The sequence below is a fragment of the Uloborus diversus genome, chromosome 1 (assembly GCF_026930045.1).
Source record: "Uloborus diversus isolate 005 chromosome 1, Udiv.v.3.1, whole genome shotgun sequence".
Lineage (NCBI taxonomy): Eukaryota > Metazoa > Arthropoda > Arachnida > Araneae > Uloboridae > Uloborus > Uloborus diversus.
Genome location: NC_072731.1, coordinates 28,924,296 through 28,945,409, shown reverse-complemented (window position 1 = coordinate 28,945,409; position 21,114 = coordinate 28,924,296). Strand labels below are relative to the sequence as shown.

General features: G+C 32.2%; 1 protein-coding gene across 1 annotated transcript in view; it reads left to right on the top strand.

Moving 5' to 3' along the window:
• LOC129234330 (location of vulva defective 1-like) overlaps nucleotides 1–21,114 on the top strand; it is a 196,802-nt gene that overhangs the window by 137,169 nt on the left and 38,519 nt on the right. The window contains exons 25-27 of the mRNA XM_054868323.1: nucleotides 1,876–2,100; nucleotides 14,493–14,594; nucleotides 15,809–15,924. Of these exons, the coding sequence (XP_054724298.1) occupies nucleotides 1,876–2,100; nucleotides 14,493–14,594; nucleotides 15,809–15,924 (443 nt within the window). The remainder of the gene's footprint in view (nucleotides 1–1,875; nucleotides 2,101–14,492; nucleotides 14,595–15,808; nucleotides 15,925–21,114) is intronic.

The following is a 21,114-nucleotide window of genomic DNA, read 5'->3' as shown; positions in this document are numbered from 1 at the left end:
GAGGGCACCATTTCCAAAAAATGGGACGTGATATGGGAAATAGGTGGTCACTGGTCACATTTGGATTCTAGGGGTCATTTTACTTAAGAATCAGCAAAAACTATGTCAGAAGTATTTGAAGGTTTTTTTTTTTTTTTGCTGCGCAATAAAGCCTATGATATTGGTATATTTTGAAATATAATTCAACATTTATTAAGCGCATACCAGAAAATGCTCATAGCAAATGATTTACTACTCAGTTTCCCAACTTATTGTAGCAGCATTAATCTAGTATCATTGTATTTGCTCACTTGGATGTTTTCGACCGCCTAGAGCACTTCAATTCCATTGTTCTCGGTCAAAATATTTCTCTCATATGATCAGCATTTCGCAGAAATTGAATCGATATTTTGGATAATTACAGTACATAAGGAAATCAAAACACATCTCTACCTCTCATAATTAGAAAGCTATTTTTTTTAAAGGGAATTGATTAATATTACCGTCTTTTGTAAACAGCAACTGTTTGTAATGTAATCCAAGGTATATGTACCATTCGAAATATTTTTTTTTCAGTGAACAAAAAGTAAAACACAATCTTTAGGTTACATAAACCGGATTCCAAGTTATCTTTCAAAATGTCTCAAAAAATTAAATTAAAAATTAAATTGTTTTAAAAACTGACAACTATTTCCGGTTTTTCTGAACATGAATGATAACGTCAATCATACTGTTAGAAAGCACGTTTTCTCCTGATTAAGAATCACTAATAATATATGTTAATATCAAAATACAAATTTGAATAACAGAGGGAAATGTAGAATCGCATCACAAAGCTTGGCGGCTACACTGATGACGTCATCAACGCCGCTAGAAGTCCAGAAAATTTTGTGTCCCGGGCTTTTTGGACTCGTCTACCCATGCACTATCTGATTCCAAAAGGGCGTACTGGTAGCCAGCTGTGAAATATTTTGGCGTAACTTTCAGCTTTTTCACCCCACTATACATCAAAGAATTGAAATTTATCATTCTTACATTGCAGTACTGCTTACTTCATGATATCATTTGTTACAATCTCGCAAACAGTACATACCATGATTTTTTATCGTTTTATGGTTTTCGTAAAATCTTATATAATTAAAAACTGATCGTATGTATCTATGTCCAAGTTACTTCTCCCGAACTCCAGTGAACTGACCAATGACCATCGAACCAGGTATCGATAGATTCGTAACTTTCCCGTCTTTATGTTTGGCTGTTAGACATAATCCTCCGACAATAGTTAGCGGAGATATCAGTTAAAAACAATTAATTATAATACTTAGATTTCGAAATAAAATCCTTATTTTTCGAAGGCTTTCCTCCTTTCAAATTATTATTCAGTGCTTCATCTCAACTTTCCGTAGCAATGCTTTTATTAAAATTTGTAGCAAGAAGCAAATCATTAAATGTGAAAATTTGTTGCTATTTTTTTTAGAATGTGAACAAATAAAATTCTGACTTTTGTTTTAAGGCTTTTCCTGTAATCGAAAGATTTAAAATGTTTCATTTTTGGTTATTTTTTTCGAAATGTGCCAAAAAAATTTTACTGTTTTTTTTTGTTCAAGCCTGATTGTTGAACACGCGTCACTCGACGCAACTTTTATTTTTGAGATAGATCCTGCAAAGCTGTGCGACGCATCTAGTATTCTTTTTTAAAGCTTAACTATATATTCCAGAATTCAGGGAAGGGGAAGGACATTTTTAAGAAAGCTGGTGCTCGGTAACATTAAGTTTTCAAGATTATAGAAGATTAGAAGGACATCAGTGATTTTTACCAGTTGTAGATTATTCTGACACGACTAAGAAAATATAAAAGTAGTATACCTCAAGGTGTACGTTATTTATTTTTTCTAGGTACATTCAGCAGACGCTAACAGGATATGTTGCTATTGTAACCATCTCACTACATTTGGAAGCGGGTTCTTGGTGGCTCCGAATACAATCGATTTTGAATATGTGTTCGCTAATACTGGCTTTGAAGATAATTTGATAATTTACATTACGCTCATCATCACTTTTAGTCTCTATGTTATTCTGGTGATCTGGGCAAGGTGGAAAGATCGAAAGGACCTAACAAAGGTAATGGACCTCTGCCCGTACATTGTTATTGCCTTTAGTACCATAAGAATTAAAAAATGACTGTACTTAAAGCAGGGGAATTCGGTACAATAACTCTTTTTTGTTAAATAACTGAATGGGCAATTCTTACGACAAAAATAAACATTTCTACGGTTGAAGGAAAAATTACATCATGCGATTCGGTCCGAAAGTCAATCCCGCATTTTTTATTTTAAAGCGGAACGTTTTGACCGTACTCATTATGTACCTTTAGTTCACTTGCATTGGAAATGCTACTTATTTATCTCTTAGAATAGAGGCTTTTAATCTAGGGGCGCGGCCCCTGGTAGGGGAAACAATTAACAAAGATAAAGCCTCTGTTTATATGCATGTTTTTAACTTAGGGTAAAACTGTCCAACAGATTTTTGTTAAATTCACACATTTATTTTTTGAAAAAGATAATGTTTGTTCAAAATCTTTGCCGCTTTTAGAACAGCCGTAATAATCATTTTTATCCGAAGGAAGTCCAAAGCATCACCTAAATACCAATCAGGTGTTTCCAATTGAGCTGAAAAGTAAAAAAAAGAGAGGCAATCCTAATTTTTACAGCTAAAACTATCGATTTCTTTTACTTTCGTGGTAATGTTTTTTTTTCCAACATTCTACAAAAAAAAAAACTATTTCAATTGGAGGTCATTTTTAAAAAAGCTTTAGATTTTCATGGATCGAGTTATTTATTTTTGTGCTATGACTTTTCAATTTTCGAAAAAAGAGTAAAATACCATTTTACTTAGGGAGAAAAAAGTCATTTTTCACTTTTCTTACTGAGAAAGGAAAACTTTTTTTTTTTCAAAGATAGCTTCTGTAAACAGAAGAATTATTGTTTCAGTTAATTCAACATCGGAGGAAGAGAATTCGAGTCGACTGATAGGTTTCACCTCCAGTTGATTCATCTATCAAAAGACAATTTCAATCCATCACTTCTTTTAATATGAATTCCAAAAACGAAAATCGAATTTCTACTCTAAAAAAATCGATTCTTTCAGTGATATTTTTGTAGAAACTGGCGATGAAAAAGAACTTCCGGACTCCTTTCATTTTTACAAGCAACATCAGTTCGATAACCAAGTGTTATTCTACTGTTCGTTTTTCCTACAATCGTTTTAGGAGTGATCGTCTGCTAGTTTTTCGTATTACAAATTGCGCGTTTTCGTAGGAGCTTAAGCATAACATTGCAAAGATTGAAGTTGTAAAAACGGTGCATTAAATTTTAAGTTTCAGCGAACGAAAAGAATGAATTGCTTTTGTTACAAAAGTATTCGGGTTGGTACTAAAAAATCAAATTAATCGTACATTCCCTAATCAGCAAACATAATTTCTCAGTACACAGACAAAAACTAAGCCCTTAATTTTGAGAGGAACTACCAAAGCCCCTTTCAAGATCTTTTCCTGTATTGGTTATTAGTGACAGATCAAAACTAATGTATTTTTTCTTTGTTTACCAAAATGAATGGCTCATTTACTTTTACAAGGTAATAAGTTACTATAGTTTAGTAATAACTATTTTATGCATTCAGTTTTGGTGAAGGATCATGCAAAGGAGCCTCTACCAACAACTTTTTATGTTGCAATACTTAAAACTTTATGTTGTAAAAGGAACCAAATAATGTATTGGCAAAAGCCTTCAATTCTAGTGAGGGTTTTTTTCGTTGAAAGCAATGTTGAAATTCCTAACATGAAAAAAAATAATCACTTAGTAATGTCTTTTATTTTCAACAGCATTCATATTTTTATTTCATACTCACCAAAATTCTTGTCAAATACATAAAATACTGATATTTATTGATTTTTATATTTATTTATTTTTGACCATCTAACATAAATTTAGAAAATGTATTTATACGAATACTGCATATTAATGTGGTCCTCTTTGTCTTTTGAGTTCTTTCTGGTATAAAACGATGCTCCATAATGCCGCACTTGTACGAGTCTTGATGTTGATAGGGGTAAAACTTTTGTTATTGATTGGATGATTGTGTGTAAGTTTTTTTTCTTTCGGTTAAATGATTTAGCTAAGTCGCAAAACAGATTATAATCAGCAGAAGTCATTCAGAGTTCCCTTCTGATACAAGAGAGTGCTACTAATACAGAGGAATACTACAATATTAGTCAGTACTCTTGATGAAATGCAGTAATTGTACATTTCGAGCAAGGCTTCTGGTACAAACTGTAGTCCTCGGATAACCTTGGGGGTCCGCCTTACCTTAGTAAAAGTCAAAACTCCGAAACACAATGTATAAAAACCGTTAAATGATACTTTGAAAATACTTTTAGATTTAAAAAAAAAAGAATTTTCACCTCTGAAGTATAGAGTTATTCTTCAAGCACTACCTCTCGCCACCTGGAAGAACAGTGATAGAAGTTCATTTATAGTGCATAGGTGGTTGTACCGTTCTCTGCTGTGGGAAAAACGAGCACTTTGTCGTTATGTGAGACAAAGAATGTTGGATAGCCATAACTTCAGACTGCACCTTGAAATCCACCTTAAAGTCTATATACCCCCAGCAAGGGTTCAAGTCCTTGGCGTTTAGTTATTGGGCCATTTCACAGCATTTTGGACAAATGTAGAGTCCGAAGCATAACACGTTTTTGGCCATAACTATTTAATTTACTGTTTTATTAGCATAGTATTTTCATTTGAGTTTGTCTGCTGGTTGGACAAACTCAAAATAAAAAAAAAATGTGCTAGTAGAACTGTAAATTAAATTGTTTTGGCTGAAAAAGTCTTGTCCAAAATACCGTGAAATGACCCTATTGCAAAACACCATTTTTTCAGAAACCATGTTACTCTGAATTTTCTTACAAACTCTCAGAAAATAATTATTTTGAAACCTTAAATTTTCTCCTGACTCCTAAGATTTTATTTTTCTTCGGTCACTGCCTTTTTTTGGCTTCGCTCCTTGGAAAAGCATATTAGAATAGAGCTTTCTTCCATATGCTACCATTTACGGATGTGAATTCGGATTTTCTCCCTATGCAATCAACATAACTAAATACCAAAGCTGTCTAGATGCTGATGTGCATGATCCGGATATGAAACTCCATCGATCAAATTTAAACCCAATAAGCATTGTGCCAGTTAAAACCAACCTCACTCTTTCCATTAATTTGATATTCAAAGTTGAATTTCAATCTTATTGATTTCTGTCTTTTCAATTGAATTTTTTACTCTAGAATTTGTTTTAAATAGTAATATTCCCTTATGATTCACAAGGGATTACTTAATTAACTACAAACTACAAGTACTTATACACTCTAATGACTGGGGTCCGCACTCAAACTAGGTCCATGAAAGGGGTCCGTTTGCACTAAAGTTTGGGAAGCCCTGTAGGTAAATAATGTTGGATGCGTAAGATCTCTCAATAAAAAACAGTATTTGTTCCCTCGTAGGAATATATTAATTGTTAAGATATTTTACTAATGAGGGCAATACCACAGAGAGTTCCACTTATACCTGCAGTACCCCTGCTCTCCAACCATATTTCAATTGTTGTTGGATGAAGGCTTGAGATATCGCTTAATTCCAGTAAAGTAATATTCAATCTGTTTTTAATGCTCATAATTGATTTTTCCTGAAAAAAATCCAAGACTGCCAGAACGTTTGACTTAATGTTAAAACGAAATAATTTAAAAAATATGTCCAGGGTTTTAACTCTAGTTGAAAAAAAAAAAAAAAGGAAATCCACTGGGATCATTTTAAAAATTTCAATGACTTAACAGGTATCTCATTAGAATTCCATTCTGATGAATTTTTCGTCCCGATTTTCAAACACCTAATCACAATATTTCAAGGGCCATTCATTGACAAGAATTTTCTAAACAAACAAATACCTTCTCTAAGATTTTTTTGTTAAACTCAAGTGTCTCTAAGTAAGATGGAATGTGATTAAAGCGCAAGTCATTCTCTAATAGGTGAAGACTTAATATAAAAAATAAATGCAAAGAAAATCAAGTGCAACTTGTGTAAAAAAATATACCAATGATTTAAAAGTTCTCTCGTAGAGACGAAATTTTAATAATTTAATGGCTTTTTATCAAAAAAAATCCAATTAATTTCCTGAAAATAAGGAGATAATTTTAACTGCTTAGCTAGAATCTTTTTTCTGTCTATTAATAATGGCTTGCAATACTTAAGCACAGTATCAAAAAATAAATTAAAAAAAGGTTTTTTAATATGCATCAGGTTTTAACAAAATTACAATTAAATAAGGGAATGTGGCAAAATGAAATAGTTAAGATAACTTACTTTTTTTCAAAATGAACAAGTTGAAACTTTATTCTGAAAATTGCAGTACATAAAGAAAGAACAATATATTTTTGATAAAACTTGCCTTGAAACATTTTTTTTTAATTTTTGGCAGTAATTTCCTATTTAACTTTATTTTTGGCATCTTTTTTTAAAGCTATTTTTGGCAGTCTCCAAAAAAAAAAGGTGGAAAAATTTCATTTTTTTTTTCAAAGGGCAAAGTGAAAAATAAAATATTATTCTAATGAAATATTTTCTATTCGATTATTAAAGATATTTTTGATCAAATAAAGGAGTAAATAAAAGAAAGAATGAATAAAGGAAATGAGACAATAAATGAATTAATTTCTTCTTGAGCCATTTACACTAAGAAATTATTTTCGCATTTTAAATATAATCTAGTTTACCAAGAATTACAATCAAACATTGTTTCAGTCCATTCAATCAAAATTATAGTTCATTAGTTTACATTAGTAATTGCTGTTAGACAATATATTTTGCATAAAAATGTGACGAGTTGAAACCAATAAATACAAAATTAAAAAACTAAATGAATAACCGTGCTTTTACAGGAAGCTCATTTCGAGGTACGTTTTTCTTGAATCTTAAGCTCATGCAAAAACAGAGTTAAAAAAGAATTTCAGAGGCGATATTGCATTAAACAGGATTGTGGTGTATTATGGAAAATCACGGACTCCATTAATTTCCAAGCCTTCGACTCCGTTTCTTTACCCTAGAGTCAGTCATTCTCAGACGCTGACTCCGACACTTGGAAGAGTTGCGGACTTCGAGGGAAAATGACCAGCTTCGCCTTTAGCTCTTGGAAATTTAAACCTTTGACTTCCGCCTCCGACTCTTTTGTTTCCAAAATCAGTCTGATTCCGACGCCCTGGCATTAAAGATTAATTTTTAAATGATAACACAACTGAAACTGAGAACGAAAAAATTTAACATTAGAAGTCTTTGCAAGTCACCAGATGCGAAAGAAATCCGCACTTTTTTCCCTACTGTCAAAGTTAAAATAAATAAAAAAAGCAAAAAGCCGAAATGGGGGAGGTGGGACACGTTGGATCGGTCTCAATTATTTTAATATTTGAGATTTTTTATTTTATTTCATGACCCCAACAAATAGCACCTATTTTCTTACAAATCCTATAATGAAATCACATGGTACAGTTATATTGAACAAATATTATTTCACAAAGTGTTATTTCAGTCCTGAGTAATTTTCAGAAAACTGCAATTTTATATTTTTAATGGTTTTCATCAAGATTTCGGGAAAAATTGAACTTCTTTCTTAACATAAGTTTTTTTAGTTCGCAATTATTGGCAGTTTTAAAATTTTTATCAAAAAGAAAAAAAATTATGACATTACTTTTTCAGACCAAGAAGGTAGGGTACGTTGGTCTACTCTTAGTGGGGCACGTTGGACCGGACCAATTTACTCCACATATGTAAAAAACTTCTTTTTTCTCCTTAATCTCAATAATTATAACAATATTCTAAGTGTTGTATATTGTACATTTATTTCATTTCATGTTACACATGTTTCGAAATTATAATAATACTCAGGCAAAAAAAAAGCAAAGATATATTGTATAATTATTTTACAAAAATTATACTAAATCAATTTTACCAATAGATTTATATCTCCCTTCACTTTTTCAAAAAATATATTTTGAAATATACTTCTAAATTTTTGCAGACAATTGCTTTCTAAGAGTAAAATACGTAGGTAATACTATAAGCTATAACAAAGTTCCTGTAATAAACATAACGTTTTTTCCAAACAAGCATACATTAGAACAAAGTAAAACAAATAATTGATTAAAATAATTAAAAAGTATACTTTTACATAAGATAATCTTTTTTTTTTTTAATTTGATTTTAGAACACAAAGATATGCTAACTTAAAGCTGTCAATTTTATTGTATTTTTTTGTTTTATGGTATTAGTACAGCAGGGTTCTTTTCTTTTTGGAATTGTTTCATGCAATGCAATGAAGAAAAAAAAACTTTTCCCCCAGCAAATATTAACGTTATTGTGTATAAAAGCAACATATGACTTATCCTTCCAAAACCCAGTTTAATATAAGTTCTACTTCCAAAGCTCAGGAAATAGCACTTTTATGTTCCTAGATATCATTTTACTCATCTTTTGCTAACTTTAAACTGCATTAATTTTCTCATGAGTATTCAATAATTGATTTTTCTTTTGATTTAAAAAATATAATTGTGTACTAATGGTGAATACTTATCACTGTTTTTAATTAGAGATGATTTATCTACTAAAATCAATTTAATATGTTATATTGATCTTTAAACTATATGATTTTCACTCTACACACAAAAGAGAATAAGGTAGTAATAATGTTCGATAGTATTCATTTCTGAAATTATAGCAGATGTTTGCGTTATGCAGTCCAACGTGCCCCATTTGGCGGACCGACGTACCCAACCCGTGGGGCACGGTGATCCACTTTACAAGGTTCCATTGAAACATTAATATAAAAAAAGGTAATCAATTCAACATTTTCAAAAAAACTCTGAGATGTGGAGGAATGTTTAGTGAAACGTATTGTAGAAAATCGAGCTGTCTAGATTTTTTTTTTTTTTTTTTTTGATGAGATAAACAATGAAAAGTAAAAAAGCGGAACAGCGTACCCCTTCTCCCATTGCGTCCGTAAGATATTGATTCATATGAAATATTAGCTCCATCGTAATAAATTTAATTCAACCGAGAAAAAGTGGCATTTTTACTAAAGGTTAACTGTACAAATTTTCAGAGTATCAATTTGATAATTTTCTCTATCGTAAAATCTTTCAAGAAAACTAATTAATTGATAAAAATATTTTTAAAGATAATTTTTCTAACACACTTGTAGAAGTAACGAGCAGCCAAGCCTGAGTCGAAGTCAGGGACGAACCGATATAAGGTCACGAGAAGTCACTGTGTCCTTACAAAAATATCCTTAGTCGGCAAATTTCGCCTGACCATTCGGCAAAATTTGGAGTTCTATTCGGGAAAAGTATCATCATTCTGCGAAATTTGGAGTATAATTCCGCAAAATTATCATCATTCGACGAAATTTGGAGTGCCATTCGCAAAATCATCATCATTCAGCGAAATTTGGAGTTCTATTCAGGAAAATAATCATCATTCGGCGAAATTTGTAGTTTTATTCGGCAAAATTATCATTCGGCGAAATTTGGAGTTCCATTCGGCAAAATTATCATCATTCGGCGAAATTTGGAGTTCCATTCGTCAAAATTATCATCATTCGGCAAGATATGGAGTTCTGTTCGGCACATTGAGATTTTCCGCACTCCCAAAATTTAAGCTCGGGCCTCCTCTGAGCGGAGTCTGACTGTTTTTGAGGTAAAGTGATCTGAATCGAAAAATCTGAAATTATTCGGAGTCTGTTATTTTTCAACCGACTTCGCAGCCCCGCCCATAATCTTACTTAAGAAACAGTTACATGAAACATTTTCTTCTAACCTTTGCTTTTAACTTATAATCAATAAAATATGATTAATGACAAGAACATTTAATACAATAACAGTGTTGAATAAAGAAATTCGCAGCGATTTGCAAATCATTAAGGGCTGCTATTTATTAAGATGAATGCATTTTCTAAATGGAAGTCTCTATAGTCTCTAAATCGAAAAACGTCATTCATTTTAATTCTAAAAGCAATTACCATTATTTTACAATCGTTTTTCATTCTAATCTGAAAATACCGGAGCATATTTAATAGCTTTCGCCCGTGTATTTTTTTCTCTCTCCGAAAACTGTTAGAAAACATATTTTAGGACTAACGCTGTAGATTTCATTAATGTCAAGCTCAGAAATAATAAATGGTTACCCTTTGCGTGGGATAATCTAAAAGTTTAATTGGACCATGGACAAGGCTGTCTTTTTAATGAATAGATTAAAAAATTAATAATAATATTAATCAGTAATAATTATTAGATCGTTAATACTGATTTGATTTCCCGCAGTTAATTACTATGCCTGTACGAAGGAATAATTTTTAAACTTCGGAAGAACTGGAATAATAATTAATGACAATGATTACTTGAAACAATTTAGGTTTCTTAATGAATGGAATCAATTAATTATAGTGGATAAACCTTTTTTAAAATGTATCGGAGAATATTAGAGAAAAGCAAGTTAAAAGAAGAGAATAATTTTATGTATAAAACTCGAAAGCATTTTTGGGGTTTTATTCACTGTTGGAAAAACATAGTACCCATAATGTTTTTTTAATAAATGACTGAAAAACAAAGTGCATCTAAATAGTAATCTCAGGGGAAACATAAAATTTATTTTGAAATTTATTTTGAATGTATCGAAGATTAAAGCACAGATATACTGGCTGATAAAACTTTTTAGGAACGATAAAACATTTTTAAAAAATCAGAAAATTATGGCTACCCGCTACACATTACTTTTCTCAAACTTCTTCTAAATCTCCGATTATTTTCATAACTACGTGTAAATAAAATCAGAGTAGGAGAAGAAACACATCTTTATTACTATATTTTTTTTTTCTTTAAACTAGAAACATTTTTGTACGCACTTTCATTAACGAATTCTAATTGAAATGGGCTACATATCTTTGTATTTTGTGTAAGAAGTACGATGCGAAATCTTTAATAAATTTATATATTTTGTAGCAAATACCTTTGTACAATAAAACAGTTTTTTTTAGAATCGAGGTTTTTTTGACAACAAAGTAGTTTTTAACTCTCTGAGAAACCGATATGAAATACTACGGGGATTTTTAAATTTTTTTTATAATAGTATAACTTAATATCTGTGCGTAACACTTTCTTTATATTCCCTAAATGGCATTTGTATGGCCAGAAAAAAACGACACTTTTATGCATTTCTTGCGAAATAGCTCACTTTAAAGCAATTTAATGATAATGCGTTTAAAGAAAATCTTTTAAAATGAATAAAATAACTTAAAAGTTGTAATTGTAAGTAACGAATGCAATTGCTCTAGCTTTTCGTGAATAACTTTTAGCTTATCTCTTAACCTGGCTTTTATCTCCCCTTTTAAAGTATGTGTGTGTGTGCTGAAAAAAATTAAGCTACTATTGTGAGGACCATACCAGACGGACGATAACCAACAAAGGAAAACCTGCAGTGCTTCAATTCTGTAACGAGCAGTTTGATACACCCAAACCTGCTTTTATGAGGTGGATAAGGACCGCAGAAAAAAAGTCTCACATAGAAAATAATCCCAAAACTTACGAAATAACTAGGAATTGCTTCTTTAAACGAAATCAATACAAACCAAGTGATGATAATTTTGCATAATCGTCTGAAAAAAATTCCCGAATGAGAAATTTTTTGGCAGGTCACCACGACTTCCTATCGAGTAGCCCTTGTCGTGACTGGAAGATACTACCTCGCACTCGTGTAAATAATTTCGTCAATTGGGTCTCAATTTGATTAACATTTTTATATACCGCACAAAAGAAAGCAGAAAAAAAAAGACCGCACAAAAACAGGTTGAGTGTAGTGCTTGCAACACAGCGGTTAGTTTCGCGTAGAAACCGAAAAAAAAGTGAAACAAATGGTACAGAATTACAAAAATTTTTGAAGGATATTACAAACGGCCACAGCGAATTATTTCGAGAAGCAAGCAGAATTATCGAATAAGCAGCATTTTCAGCTTCTTAACAGGGAACTAACCACGCGAATAATGTAATACCGAAACAAAACTAGTATGTTGTGGCCATCACGAAACTTTCTTCTATATTTTTCTTCTTTTTTTTCTGATCCCTCATCATGCTTGACGAGGAAACAATATTCCCAACAAAATCAAAATTACACATGCAAAAACTTGACGACCATCCCAATGTCTGAATTATTACCAAAGCAAAGCAAAAAGCGAAAATTGAAAGTTATTTTAAAAGCCTTGCTTGAATTAATTATAAATATTTTATTTGTTAACAAACGCAAGATGGCAACAGTTAAAATTTTTAAATCATGGCGATTTTCTGGTTATTTTCCAACAGTTAAAACCACGCGAAATACGCAGACGACAGTCTATTACAATTTATCTTTCTTATTGTTGCATTTATAAAGCTATTTTTATTCACACAAAAAAGAGCCCCCCCCCCCCCCATGGAGCAATTGACGCCAAAATTTAACCAACGCCTGTTTACATATGGATTGACATTTATTCCAAATTTCATCCAGAAGGTAGCATTACTTCTTGAGATACGGAACTCACAATAAAAAAAAGAACGTTCGATTGTGCCACCCCCTTTTCAGCTATTGACACCAAAATAGAGTCAGCATTTATAGCCTCTAGGGGCTACTTGTCGATAAATTTTTCTCTGATTCCGTTCATTATTTCTTGAGATACAGCAGTCACAATTGACGACAAAAAACGTTCTATAGCTCAACCCCCGTTTGAGTTATTGGCACCAAAATTGAATCAGCACCTGTTCCTGTTAATGGCAACATATGGACCGAATTTTGTTTGATTCCGCCAGTTACTTCCTGAGGAATAGCAAGCACGCGTAACTCAAAAAACGTCCCATTGCTTCACCCCCCTTGGAGGAATTCGCACCAAAGACCAATGGGCACAAGTTCACATAGGGGCACATATGTGTACCAAATTTCGTTCGATTTCATGCGGTAGTTTTTGCTGCAGAGCGGCCACAAAAAACTGGTCACACACAGACGTGACACACACACGGACACACACACATACACACACACACAGACAGACAGACATTTTCCAAAAATAGTCGAAATGGACTCAGCACACCTCAAAACGTTCAAATCCGTCAAAATTCGAAATTCGAAAATTTGCACGAATCCAATACTTTCTTCTATATATTAGATATAGAAGAAAGTAAAAACATCCTTAAGAAATATTGTTCATGATATTGTGATTTACCATGCGAAAATAAACGTTTACTTTTTCGATTTTAATGCAAAATTACTACGGTGGTTCAGAATCTTGCAATCAGTTTAGATTATCTATTCCTGGAAAATTTGATCAAGAACTACTCAAACATTCAAAAACGATATAACCCGCAGGTATACCGAACCTGAGCTATACACTCTTTGCTCGTGGGGAATAATACACTTAAACAATCAGTGGCGTACCTAGCACGGGTGACACCTGGGACGGTAATTTGTGGTGTCACCCCTCCCCCTACCCTACAAACACCAAAACAAAAAAAAAAACTTTAATATTTTATGTAAACATGAAAACATATAATTCATACAATTTTCAGAATCACCTACATTTTTGTTGTTACAAAATTTTAAGTAGGCTAATGTACATAAGGGAAATAAAAACTACGAACGCATTTTCTATAACTTGCCCAAGACGCAAATGTGCAAGCCGTCGAGAGGTCAAAAAAGGGGGTATATGAAACGGACGGTTCCTTAATTATTTCAAACGTATCTCAATTACAAGGAAAGGTAATGGGGTTTAGAGTTTTTTGGTATAAGAGGAAGTCACTACTAGGTCTAAGCAATGAGAATATGAACCTAATCCTGGGTATAGTACTCATTTCTCTCCTCGAAATTTTTCAGATTCGTAGTCTTAAAAATGCATTTTAGCTTCATATTTTTTCAAAAACTTGGGCTGTTCCACTTCGGGTGTTACCCTCAGACGAATGACACCCAGGTCGGACCCACCCCCTCCCGTAGCAACCACTCTGTAAGCATTGTTTAAGAAAAAACAGCTTTTTTTCGAACAACCGCCCCAATGTGTGTCTGATTATTTTTTGCCAAAAGCGGTGAAAAAAATCTTGAAAATGATGCCTTACATATGAAATTTGAAGATTTATTGACACAGTTATGGCGTTGTCGCAAGAAAAAAAAACTTTTTGCGCAACCTTTGAGAACTAATCTATGCGATTTTTATTATTTTTTAAATTACAAATCAAATATTTCGGGAAATAGTGTTCCCATGTTTTGCCCTCCAACTACAGCCTTGATCACAAAGATTTCTAAACCATGAAAACTGTCTCCGTAGCGTTGACTGTTCACATAAGCATAAATATAATTTGTGCTAGCCTTTGAGTAGTTTTGGTTCTTGTTATAAGTTCTGTTCTCAATTCACAGTTGGATGCCACTCCTCTTCTGGACAACGATATAAAAGATAGGTATTTCTATGAAATTTTAGTTCAGACTGGATTTCACTTCAACGCTGGAACAAAATCAAAGGTAATAAAGTTTATATTTTTTCCTTTTGTGTGGAAACTAACAGAAAAAAAATCATTTTTTGTAATATTCAGAGCAGAACCTAAACGATTAAAAGGCTTAGCAAAAATTTCGAATAAATTTAGCCGAGTAAAAATTCAATCGTAAAGCGTTAGTGTCTTATGAGAATATTAGAACAGGAGGGGAGGGGATTAACATCTTGCAAAAGAACTATCATGTGAAGAAAATTATTTACTAGAAAATTTGAAAGATTCAGCAGCGGTTACATGCAGTACCATTCAGTGTACTAGACATTTAGAACTTTATCAGGGTGAAAAGTTATAGTAGAGTTTTTGTGCTATGTTTTAGAACTAGAACACTTCGCTTTCTGACAAAACCAGTAAGAACTTAAAGAAAATTTGCCACACAAATACAGTCAGACCTCGATATAAGGTAAAGACCGCATGTAAAGTTAAATTTCTAAAGTTCTGGCTCATTAAATAGGAATTATGTGCAATGGATTTTACCGGATGTGTAATCAGGTCTTAAGTACCATAATTTCTTTTCTGGTCATTGTTGTCTGGTTTTCTTCGGGTGAATTGATGGTCACACTGATTCAATTCCAAGAATGTACTATGGTAGACGATCTTTTCTCCGCTAAAACTCATTTCTGTATTAGAAAAGAACATTTTAACCTTTTTTTCCTCGTCATAATCGGATAAAAGTGCGCAAAAAACATTATGCTGCCGCGTGCGAATACGCCTGGAACTTTGTCTTTGGAACATGATTCAAACAAAAAACATCTTTACGAGTGTTAACAATGGCAGAAAACTATACTGCTGTTTTATGGATACTTTTTGAAGAAAACGGCTGTTTTCATCGCAGGCAAATGCACTCCGCTGTTGTGAGCAAAAAAATTCTACTGCGCAGCAAGTAGCATGTACTGCTCACAACAGCGGAGTTTTATATTTTCTTATTGATTCCATTAATTTTTAATTTATTAAACCCAACGTAAAACATTGTTAACTGACACTTTACCAAGAATTATACTACCACACAGCATACATGCTTGTTTGTTGACAATGGCGCATGAATCGGTTTTGTGGTCATCCCGCTTATAAGGTCCCTTTCGCAATGAACCAAGGTGTGATCTTATGTGGACATCTGACTGTACTTTTCAATGATATCAGTGAAGCTAGATTAATAATTAAGCTTTCAATGTTTTATTCTTTTCTCAGGTGCATTTCATTTTGTCCGGTGAAGATGACGAAACGGATGTCCGCACTTTTGCTGATAAAGAACGAACTATATTTAAACGAGGGGCGATGAATACTTTCGTAATGGCTGTGCCAAGGTAAACATATAATTACTTCAGACATTTCATTTTCTAAGGTTTGTATTCATTTGCAAATAGTCAAATTGTTTGTAAAAACTGTATATACTCAAACAGTAACATAATAAGCTTCTTTTTTTCATGTTGAATGTGGATTCGAGTTTAAATTCTTGTTTTAATAATGCAATTCTTTTTGAAGTAAAAGTTGACCGTTATCAGGCACGATTTGCAAAAAAAATTAAATGATGTAACAAAATTTTGAAAAAAAAAAAAAAAAAGCATACTCGTGGATTATATTACGCTAAAGTCAAATGTGAAAATTAAGAATAAGGTATAAAACGTGAAAAGTTCAGAGATAGAATTTTTATAAACGATTGTTAGAGTTAAAAATGTTTAGTTCCGAAGTTAAAAATAAAGATATTCGGAACTCCAGCGCTCGAATACGCTACCTTGCGGTGATTTACAAAACTGCAAATGAAGCGTTCCACGTGTGTCTGTTGACGTAAACACAGGCAGTTTGTTCTGAGTATTTATTAACGCAATCGATGTGTCTTAGTTTGCTTTCAGCTACAGAAATTAATTCGTCACTTAGTAGTATTCTCGAGCTTCTCAAAATAATGTTAGTTTTCATTATTTCCTTAATAATTGGTAAAAGCGAAAATACTGGATTAACAAACTTGGATAACGTTATACAAGGTAAAAAATTTTATTGTTTTGTATGAATTTGTAAGAATATGGGTTTTTTTTAAATCTTAAATTAATTAAACTTACCATATTTTACAGCAGCATTTAGTTGGAATGGACAGTATGCAAAATATTTTCTTGAATATATTATCATAGAACAAAATGAAAAATGTTTAACCGAGAAAGAATTTACTTTATTCCTTTTATTCTCAGCTGAAAGGTATCGCCAAATTTGTTTAGGGTTTTGTTTTTGATATTGTGCGAGCAAAGTAGCCTTGGCGAGATTTCGCGTTTTTAGTTAAACCATTTTCAATTTTTATCATGAATGGAATAAAATGGTAGTAAGATTACAGAATTCGATAAGTAAAAAGAAATAATTGTCAATCAACTGAAAAGAAAACTACCACCATATATCCGTGAGAATTTTGTTGATGATTTGCATAACATGACACAATTAAATCGTAACTCAGAAATTAGAAAAATCGAAACAGAAAATTTTTAAATTAACCGATTCGGGAATTCAAGAGAAATAACTCAGCTACAAATGGAAAACAAGTGCTAGCCAAAGCAAAGCAAAGAAGTATCATCTTCTTTTGGTAATAATTTGTAATGTCATATTAAATTTTCTAGCATTAATTGTCATTCTTGTCAGGCCACAATTATTATTTAGTTTTATCAAGAATTGATAAATATCGAATTCAACATCGTGAAAATGGCTGCTTAGAACTATGAACTATGTACTTTGCATTAATGTTTGACGTTTAGTAATGCTTCTTGAATTCTCATTTCTTTCTACGTGGGTCAGAATATCAACAAGACTTTGAAAATTAATTTAAAAAGAATAAAGCGAAAAAATCATACGTACGAACAAAAATCACAACACTTTTAGCATTTTCTTCGTTACCATGTGCGTTTGTTTTAGTTTTCAATTCCGCCATTAGACAGTGACTTCAGTGCCCCCTATAGTTCGTTGGAGTTGCGAATACAAGGGTTTGTTACAAAAAAGAATTTCCGTGCTGATTTATCGTCGCCTTAGAGCAACAGTAAAACATCTTTAAAAAATCAAAACTGAGTTTTTGATCTTGTTAATATTACCAAATGTGCTTTTATTTAGTGCAATACTCAAAAAATTTATGTCTTCAAATCTTTTGCATACAAAGCATAACTTTGTGTTGCAGAAGTTCCAAAAGTCATCTTAGTTTAAGGCAACACAAGATTAAATCAGATATCCTTCTGTTTCACTAAAATGTATGAGCACAAAAATTTTCCATGTCCATGTTGCTCTAACATATTATCACATACTAATTTTAATTTTATTTATTCCAGATTTAATAGTTTTTTTTTTTTTTTTGAAAGAGGCAGACGGTAATTTTATTTTTAACTAGAAAACGCTCTTGCAAGCTGTCTGAACTTTTTCAGTATTGTTCCTCTCATAGACTAATAATAAGAATAGACCGAGCTATGGCAACCCTTTTGCTGCTCATAAACCAAACATGTGACTGGTGGATATCCTAGCAACAGCGGGCGTTGATCGTAGCAGACGATCAACGCCCGCGAGAAATAAAATAAATGGAATTGATGGAATACGGAAGAATGATTGATATTTTATGGAGTCCGATTTGTAAATTTGTTACTCTAAGTTGTAAATATTTTGTTAATGTAGTGAGTTTTTAGTTTAGATAGTATTGTGCATTTTCTTTATTCAATTTTTAAGATGCAAGCGCCCAAAAAGAATCGGCAAATGGCAAGATTTTTAACTACAATATCAATTTAAGATACCGATTAGTACATTTTTGCGTTAACGCAAAACGTTTACGCCATTACGTTTACGCCAACGCTGACGTAGCAGATCCGAATGAAATAAAAGCTGCTGAAAACTGTGATCAAAAACTAAATACTAATGTAACAATAATGCATAACTAAAAGAAAAACAGTTCAATCTCTGCACTTGGAAAAATATTATAATTAAAACACATTACGTCTTAAAATACATGTCGAGTGCCAAACTATAGATAATGTTTCCATCTAGCAACCATGCTGCCAAAGTTTTCGCCAAGCCTTCCACCAGTCACATAATGTATCCATGAACAAATATTTTTCATCAGCAAGTCTGGGAAAGCTCGGTTTACTCTTATTATTAGTCTATGGTTCCTCTGTTTTGCATGGTTGTATGTTAATGCCGATATGCACTACGAAATATTCTATTTGATTGAAATATTGTCATAATTTAAATCAAAGAACATTATGAGGTTTATTTTGAATTAAGAAATGATTGTTGTGGACTAAAAATATGAGTGAAAAAAGTGCTCAGTTGGTGACACCATTGTCAAAAGGTGAATATTTAGTTCAATTATCGAGTTCTATATTGCCATGGGAAGGTAAAATGCAGTATCTACAAATTTTTGTTTTAGATTTTTGTCATCTATTGTAATTCAGTTTTATTTTACAAGCTTGCTATTAGGTTTCTGCTGAAAATCAAGCACGAAAAGAACGTCGAATTCCAAAATTTCTCTATCGTTAGTATGGAAACCAATTCGCGTTTCGTCAAATATCTCAAAACATCATTTCTGCAGATACTCTACTTTACTTTGTCATAGTAGTGTATAAATAAACAAAGTTTCTATAAGAATGTTGTTCAGAAAAATGTTTTCTATAGCAATCTATAGACGGTTTTGTAGAACAAATACTTTGAAAAGTTTTCAACAGAATTCTATTGACAATAGTACAGAAATATATTCCTTTAATGATAGAAAAAAAATAATATTTTGTTTTAGATAAGTATTTCCATTTATTTTTTGTGGGTTTGTTTAGTGGATGTTGTATTTAAAAAAATATTTTTAGCTAAAAAGTGCAGAACACTTTTTCTGGGTCTTTTTTTATGCATAATCTATTCTATTAAAATCTGTGCGCGTCTGTCCCTGTGTCTGTCTGATTGTCACAGTGTTTGTTTGTTACCCCTTCTTCTAGAGTTTTTCTGTAATTTTAACAAATAGCTAAAATTCTAATGTTACACTCATTAGCTGGAATTTCTTTTTCGCAGACTATACAAAAAATATTTCATTTTCCCTTTTAATTGTTTCTTGCGAATTCTAGAGTTATGAATGTTTTAAAACAAATTTTAATTCGGAACTCCAGCGCTCGAATACGCTACCTTGCGGTGATTTACAAAACTGCAAATAAAACTAAAACATTGCCACGTTGCGTTCCACGTGTGTCTGTTGACGTAAACACAGGCAGTTTGTTCTGAGTATTTATTAACGCAATCGATGTGTCTTAGTTTGCTTTCAGCTACAGAAATTAATTCGTCCCTTAGTAGCATTCTCGAGCTTCTCAAAATAATGTTATTTTTCATTATTTCCTTAATAATTGGTGAAAGCGAAAATTCTGGATTAACAAACTTGGATAACGTTATGCAAGGTAAAAACTTTTATTATTTTGTATGAATTTGTAAGAATATGGGGGGAGGGGTTAATCTTAAATTAATTAAACTTACCATATTTTACAGCAGCATTTAGTTGGAATGGACAGTATGCAAAATATTTTCTTGAATATATTATCGTAGAACAAAATGAAACACCGAGGAAGAATTTACTTTATTCCGTTTATTCTCAGCTGAAAGGTTTCGCCAGATTTGTTTAGGGTTACAGTTTTAGTATAGTGCGAGGAAAGTAGCCTTGGCGAGATTTCGCGTTTTTAGTTAAACCATTTTTAATTTTTATCATGAGTGGAATAAAATGGTAGTAAGATTACAGAATTCGATAAGTGAAAAGAAATAATGGTCAATCAACTAAAAAGAAAACTACCACCATATATCCGTAAGAATTTTGTTGATGATTTGCATAACATGACACAATTAAATCGTAACTCAGAAATTAGAAAAATCGAAACAGAAAATTTTTAAGTTAACCGATTCAGGAATTCGAGAGAAATAACTCAGCTACAAATGGAAAACAATTCGCAAATCCAGCGAACTATAGGGGGCACTGAAGTCACTGTCTAATTGCGGACTAACACTAAAACGCGCATGGTAACGAAGAAAATGCTAAAAGTGTTGTGATTTTTGTTCGTACGTATGATTTTTTTGCTTTATTCTTTTTAAATTAATTTTCAAAGTCTTGTGGTATTCTGGCCCACGTAGAAAGAAATGAGAATTGAAGAAGCATTACTAAACGTCAAACATTAATGCAAACTACGTAGTTCGTAGTTCTAAGCAGCCATTTCCACGATGTTGAATTCGATATTTATCAATTCTTGATAAAACTAAATAATATTTGTGGCCTGACAAGAATAACAATTAATGCTAGAAAATTCAATATGACATTACAAATTGTTATCGAAAGAAGATGATAATTTTTTGCCTTGCTTGGCTAGCGCTTATTGTTTTCCATTTGTAGCTGAGTTATTTCTCTCGAATTCCCAAATCGGTTAATTTAAAAATTTTCTGTTTCGATTTTTCTAATTTCTGAGTTACGATTTAATTGTGTCATGTTATGCAAATCCTCAACAAAATTCTCACGGATATATGGT